This window comes from Montipora foliosa, chromosome 9 (assembly GCF_036669935.1).
Source record: "Montipora foliosa isolate CH-2021 chromosome 9, ASM3666993v2, whole genome shotgun sequence".
NCBI classification, from domain to species: Eukaryota; Metazoa; Cnidaria; class Anthozoa; order Scleractinia; family Acroporidae; genus Montipora; species Montipora foliosa.
This window is the reverse complement of record NC_090877.1, coordinates 22700145-22707644: the sequence shown is the minus strand read 5'-3', so window position 1 is coordinate 22707644 and position 7500 is coordinate 22700145. Positions and strand designations below refer to the sequence as shown.

The following is a 7500-nucleotide window of genomic DNA, read 5'->3' as shown; positions in this document are numbered from 1 at the left end:
AGTATTTGTTTGATTGTGCATCACAAACGACTTTGGACAGCAGATACACAAATACAAATTACGACAAGAGAGCTCAGAAACCGCTAATAGTCATACCAACCAGATTTCACGCGCGGCAATGTTCAATTCAAATATAAAAGCTGGTGCGCTAGCTGTCATCAAAAATAACTGTCACATAAAATTTGGGTAAATCTTGTCACCCAAACGAAGAAATGAAAGTTGTCCCATGACAATGTAAATGTGCCGTATTTAATTTCCTCGTATATATGTAGCTTCAGTGATTCAAAAATAGAAAACCTTTTCTTTTTTGGCGTATGGCAGTTGGCGTTTTTATAAGCGCTACGAATGACCAAGTCAGTAAGATTGGTGCTTGCGAAAAAGCAACTTCAGGCCCTCAGTTGTCTCAAGGCCGGTTAGCTTAATGCAGTGGATAAGTTACTTTATTTTTTCGTACCGAGATTTACGCGCCAAAAAAGATCGAGATAAAAATAGTCTCTTTGCGCTAGAGAAGCCAGCTGATTGGTCATACGATTTTTTTCACTTGTGAAAAACGACGTATCGACGCTCTGATTGGCTAAAACGTTATTTTCAATAGTGAAAAATTGTCTTATCAGACTTTTGATTGGATAATATGACGTTGAACTTTGGTGCGGGTGGGCTGTGCAACGACAGCGTCAGTAAAATTTTTGAACATGACGGCCGACTAGTGTATGGTGTTCATAGTTTTTGATCTTTTATTGCTTAGTTTTCTCCACAAAAATACTTCAGAAGATCTTACAAAGTTTTAAAAGTGCTCAAGCGAGGCTGAGGTATGGAAGGTAAAGACTTCTTTTATTCAAAAATATTTTGCTATTTGTTTGGGGCTTTTGCTCATGATCGGTGGTGCCTCTGAATTAGCTCTTACCTCGTTAACTTTATGATCTCTGTACTTATATGATAAACAAATTACTTCATGATTGGCTCGTTTGTACGATTTTTATTACTCACTCGTTGTGAAGAATCGTTAAACTCACTCGTTCGCTTCGCTCACTCGTTCGTTTACGAGATCCTTCACAACTCGTGAATAAAAATCGTACGCACTCACCAACCATGAAGTAATCTATATATCCCGAGTACGAAATATTTTGCACGTTGAACGTTGGCCAAGGGTCTCACACACGCCTTCACTCAGATGCGCTTGGAGTGTGCACATTCGCGTTACGTGCTGAACAAAAAGTGAAATTGTTGCACAGACTGAAACTGTCGAACCGTGTCTTATCTTCAGGGTACAGTTATCCCGCCTGGGGCCTGGTAGCGCCTAGATAGGGACTTTGTTGGCCGCATGCAACCTCTCAACTCTCAAAGATTGTCTAGCTAAAAAGCCAACCACCAACCAAAATTCCTCTTGCTCTCTCTCTCTTACCTTCAAGAAGCTGTTGTGTCCCTTTTTGTAACTCGTTGAACTTATTGAGTACAATCTGCCAGAGTCTGTAGCACTTGTAAACTTCCGGCCAAGGAGAATCATCATCTAAGTTTTGACTTCGGTTCACAACGTTACTCGTAAGTTTTGACAATTTTTCATGCTCTTTAAGGAGTGCAATACCTTTGTCTTGAAGTTCACTGTGAGTGGGAATGTCTCCCATATCAAACAATGATTCGATACCTTGAACAAACTGCTGGGAAGGCAAGGGGCTCTCTCTTTTTTCAGAAAAATTTTCCAGTTCAGAGTACAATTTTGCGGTTGTTGCTTTAAGTCTGCGATACTTGATTGGTAACTTAAGTTCTGCACCTTCACCGAATGGATCAAACATTTCTTGTTTGTCAGCTTGGTCTGAATTTGGAAGACAATCTCCTTTTCTCAGTGCAAAAACTGATTCCGGCGATTTTCGAGTCACACTACCTGGTTTGTGATCCCTTTCTGTCAAAGATGACGAATGTACGTTCTCATCTGGTACGTCCAGGCCATGACAATGCCTTATTTCAATGGATTGTGCATTACAAGCTCGCGCATTAAGGCGCGTTGCTGAGGACGAGCCATCTTTAACCTCTGGCAAAGAAACCACCGTATCGTGTCTTTTAGAGTCGTCATTCACTCCACCAGCTGATGTCAAGTTCCGCTTTGATGAACTTGCTATTGACCCTGGTAATAAATCACAATACCAACAGCAGTTATCACTACGATTAAAGCGCACGCACTGCAGTTTGCTATAGAAAAGGGACCTTACCGAGCCGCGCTGGCGCGTAAGCCGTAATTCTCAAGCTGCTCGCGCAAAGCTTATGAATCAAAATGGGTGATCGGAAATAAAAATGTGATCTAAATTCGCGAAGACCGCAAATAAAATATTGTTAGAAATGTTGAGCAATTTCTCGAAAATTAGCTCGATGACCTACCCTGATTAATATTTGTTTGTTCGCATTCTCAAAGAGAGTATTAAAAAAATTTCGAGTGGAACATTTTTACATCTTCTAACAGCGTTTTCGTTAACAATTCAACTTCTACAAGATAAATACCTTTTATACCACATATTATGCAAGAGGATTCCATGAGTTTCTCGAAATTTGAAAAAAATGCCAGGTCATTGATTTAGTTTTAAGATCATACTTTCCAAACGGAACTTTAGATGGTCTTTGAGCACCGCTGTACCACTGCCATGGCAACCGTCGGGGAGTCCCAGACACCATTAAAATGTTTCTGACAATAGTATTGGACAAATAACAAAATGTTCCTCTACTGAAATGACCGACAGTGTTGTAATCCTTTCCCGTTGGAAACTCTCTGTTACCGTACATTATGCATTTTTGTCCATTTCTTTGCCGTCGTCAGCAAAACAGGGACCTTAAGATCTAACACGAAGACGTCGACGACAACGCCACAAAACAATGATATCATTGGTTAAAAGAGAAAAAATATTCGAGCTGCACGTGCGGCACGGATTTTCTCATATTTTTGCGGCTCTCTCTGCATAACGACGACGTGAAATCACCACATTTTAAGTTTTGACGACAACTTGAGCATGCAACAGAGACTCTTTCTTTCTCTATTTTCAGTCTGAAACCGCTCAAACCGATTTATTTTTAGGATACTTCACCCATATTGTACGATGTGAACGAGATGGAATAGAGACGAAAGACTTATAATATAGCAAAGTTATATTTTGAGGTTACATTTTCGTCGACGTCGCCGTCGTGAAGCGTGAAATAATCATTTTATTGGAGGTTTTATGGATGACGTCATCACTAGGAGATAAATTTTCATTTTCTCCCCTAAATTAAGCGTGACCGCCATATCAGTTTCATTCTTGAGGAACTGCCACACCATTGTCATGTAAAAAAGCTTGGAATACTCGCGAAGTGATTACAACTGTAATAACGCGAATTTCTGTTTTGAGATGACGTTCTCGTTGCTGTTCTCCTTGTCGTTGCTAAAGCTCCCTTTAAATTTAAGCAAAGACGTTGCCGTGCAAAGCAAAGATGTTGTCTTTGCTTAAACTCCCTGGTACGACGACGGCTACCGCAACGACAACACCACAAAGCAAGAATATTATTGGTTAAAAAAGGAAAAATAATCGTATTGCACGTACAGCACAAATTTCCCGCGTGCATTTCTTTACTTCAGTCTACAAAACAACAACATAAACGACACCAAATTTTAGCGGTTTTGACGACAACCTGATCATGCAACAACGAACCATTCATTCGCCAGCTTTACTTTAAAACCGTTTGTACCCATCCAGTTTCCCTAACAGGGAGTTTAAGCAAGGACAACAGCAAAGTCAACAAAAGCGCCAATCCAAAATATAACTTAGTGCTATCGCCAAGTATTTCGCGATTATTCCATCTTGTTCACCTTGGGCAATACGGGCGATCTATCCTGTAACTGTTTAGGGTTATTCTGCAAAACAACAAGGGTGACCAAACAAATTTAAGACTTTCGCGACAACGTTAGCATACAATATTGAACCTTTCATTCTCTTTCTTTGCTTCATCTCGATCCATTCCTAACAATCGCGGTTTTCTCAATACTTGATATTTGCATTGTACACATACCAGGAACGGTGGAAGAAGCTGAAAATTATTTCGTTAGAATTTCTAGTACCGCCGTTGTTGCTTAGCTTTCCTGTAACTCCCCATGCGAGGGAAAAGGTTAAAATAGACCAAGCTGGCAACAATTTTTTAAAGAGACTTATTTAGACGCTTAAACGAAAAGAGCAAAGACAATAAGTTACGAGAAAAAGAAACAGCACGAATGGCATAACGGACGATAATTAAACTTACACTTTCAGCACTGCAAAGTGTTTGATAAAAATAATGAGAAACTACAACACGGCGGTCTTTAATTCAAAGACTATCAAGGATAATTGTTAATACTTTATCCCAAAACGTAAATTTCGGAATTTGACAGAATAAAGTTAACCTAACTGGGATACTTTCCAAAAGCGATACACCAAGCCAAACACAGGGGAGGGGAAGGGGGGGATTAGCTTTTTAAAAATGGATTAGCTTTTTAATGGATTGATGGATTTTTAAAAATGGATTAGCTTTTTAAAAATGTTTGAGTTGGTGATATGTTTTTATAGGAATAGACACGTGATAATACTCAGGAGGATTGGTCTTTTGTTTTGCTCATTGAAAAGAGCGCATGCAAGCATGAATATGTCTGCAAGGACTCTTTTTAATGAACAAAAGAAAGGACCAAACCTCCCGAGTTTGTATACACCTAATTCAAAAATGGCCGCTGATTTATGCGGGTACAAATTGGCCCTTGTTGCCTCGTTCAAGACGAAATATTCCTTTGAAGTTTAAGCTTAAGAACGAGGCATCAAGGGCTAATTTCAATAAAAACAAAAGAAGATTTAAATGGCCGCCATTTTGTAATAAGGTGTATTGGGAAAACAAAATGTACAAGCGAAAAAGGTCTGTTACTCGCAAGAAGCGCGCGAAAAAATTTCATGCAAAGAGGATTTCGCTTGGCTGTAGTTCCATTTGACGGACAACAGAGACCAGTTACGACCTTCGATGGCCACGTCAACGAAAATTGCATTTCAAATGCAAGTTTAAGTTATCAGACTTTTTTCCTACTTATTTAATCGCGTTTAACTTCCGTTTAAAAGTGGAATGAACCATCCGAGGACAGAATTGGGTAAAAAGAACCCTTGCACTAAATAAGAAAATTAAAATTTGGCGTTTTGTGCTCACGTTTTCCGTCGAACGTCCGCAGATTCGGTCAGCTCGCGTGGCAGATTTGCAGGGAAGAGGAAAGACGTGAAAAAAGGTTAAAACGCACAGTCACGCTGGGGTATTCTTTCACTCAATAAAAACCATCGTCACAGGCGATGCTCCAGTGTCGCAGAGGGTAAGAAACTACAAAGTCCCTTCAAACACACTGGTTTCCTTTTCCGTCACGTTGAACAACGAGGCAGAAGTGGTATACTAACACTGCCTTAGTTTTGAAGTAAAGATAGAGAGTGAACGCTTCACGATTATACGCTTACGATGACTTAATAGGCCAGTTTCATGTCTGCCTCCTCTTCAAAGCGAGTCTAAGTGCGAAGTTTTTCTTAAGAAAATAGACCATATTCGTATTCTCAGTATTGGACTGGAACTAGCTTGCAAGCTTCCATCATTGAATAGGGGGGAGGGGGGCTATGTAAGAGAACGTGAAACTATTTCTTTTGAGCTTTAACAGAAGCAGGTTGAAATACAGCTCTGGTGTGGTTCATTTACATAACCTTCCCAACTACTTTTGTCTATGATTGTCTGAAAATTCTGGATGCCACTCTCATACAATCCTAGACAAAACTGTTGGGAAGGTTAGCACTTTTGAAGTCTTCATTGCTTCTTTCCCCTTTCCCCTCCTTCAATGTTGTGCAAAACTGAATGGTTTCAGTGGGAAATTGTTGACTTACCTTCCAACATTGAATAGGGGGGAGGGGGGCTATGTAAGAGAAAGTGAAACTATTTCTTTTGAGCTTTAACAGAACCAGGTTGAAATGCAGCTCTGGTGTGGTTCATTTACATAACCTTCCCAACTACTTTTGTCTATGATTGTAGCTTTAATGGACGAGAATTCGTCAGTTACTCAGTATGGAAAATCCTTTCTCCGCCTAATAATATCCGTCTCGTGTGGATCTTCTTTCCTTGTGGTACTCTCAGCCTACCAACCGGTTGTGATCTTAATGTTATATTATCATCACACATGTATCTGCGAGTATTTTCCCTCCCAACCAAGAGGGACTTAACAGCAGACAGACCACAACACCGGGAACTCCATGGCCTCCTCCGCTTTGAAAATAGTGTCTGGGTCCAATCGATTGCATGAAACCGTTCTTGGTTTCCTCTACTCTGTTAGTTCGATCTTGCTAAATATATTATATAAGTTAATATTCCACGCAAATTTTATCATGGTTACCTCGCTTGACAGGAGCCCATCTGGAGCGTGCAACTTCCATACAGCGTCTGTGAAACGGCGTTTTCACAAGTAGGTTTATTTTTAGACTAGCCCTTCCCGCGAATTAGGTCAAAAAACAAAGGCAGTTCCGGTTCGGTGACCCCATGACGTCAGCTTAATTTCTTGTAATTGGTCATCGGGCTCCTGTGGGAATCTCATTCGCGGGAAATTCAATCTAAAAATAAATCGGTCTGTGAAAACGCCGTTACACGAACACAGTAGAGTTGTAGGCGCCGGGTCATGGGTTCCTGGCTTGATGAGTACTTTGAGCTCTTAGAGCGATTGTTAATTAAGAAAAATATTAAATCTGGGTTACAAATGCATACCGCACGTACAGAATGATTATTTTTCCCCATCTAACCAGTGATCCTACGCCTTTGCAGGCATTGAAGACTTCACACACCCTACTGCTTATAGTTTCCATTCCGTTCCATATCGTGTTGCAAAACACTACCAGAACGTTTAATTTTTTAGATTTCAGGAGACAAATTTTCATTTTCAATTTGAATGATTCAGTAGTAACGCAACCTTTGTTCTTTTCCTTTTGCTTTGTTTTTCCTTGAAAATATTTAACAATTATTGGGCGAGGTTGAGCAAAGTATCGTGATTTGTCAGTGGCGAGAGCCGAAGCCAAAGGCTGAGACAAATAATTGATCTGCGCATAGTTAATAGAGGGGAATGGCTTGGAAGCTCGGCAAACATCAAAGGAGAAAACAAAGATGCCAAGATTTAGGTTGGAAAGTCCACGACCGTGCACAATCTTTTGTTTTGCGCTCATGCACTATGCATGAGTTACTTAACCAACACGTTTCTATTGGTTAGTTCCTCAGGACGGAATAAACAACTATTGTGTTTTGTGCACGGTCAAGGTCAAAAAAGAGAACAAAAACCTACAACAAAGAAATCTGTCGGGTTTCATAACCATTCCCTCCATTAACTATGATCTGCGAGACACTGACAAACCCCGATATTTACGATAACCGAATTCAATAATTGTTTTATCACTCGATGAATGAGTTTGGTTTTTTTTTTTTTTTACAATTCCCAACAATTAAATCACTTTCTGAAAGCTA

General features: G+C 40.0%; 1 protein-coding gene across 10 annotated transcripts in view; it reads right to left on the bottom strand.

The window, feature by feature from the left end:
- The window catches only part of LOC137970900 (uncharacterized), a 39293-nt gene that overhangs the window by 16860 nt on the left and 14933 nt on the right, over positions 1–7500 (bottom strand). For all 10 annotated transcript variants that reach the window (XR_011116891.1, XM_068817547.1, XM_068817550.1 and 7 more), the window contains one exon: positions 1403–2119. Coding sequence is in view for 9 of the 10 variants with exons in the window: in XM_068817547.1 (XP_068673648.1) it covers positions 1403–2119 (717 nt within the window). In the remaining variant the exon portion in view is untranslated. The remainder of the gene's footprint in view (positions 1–1402; positions 2120–7500) is intronic.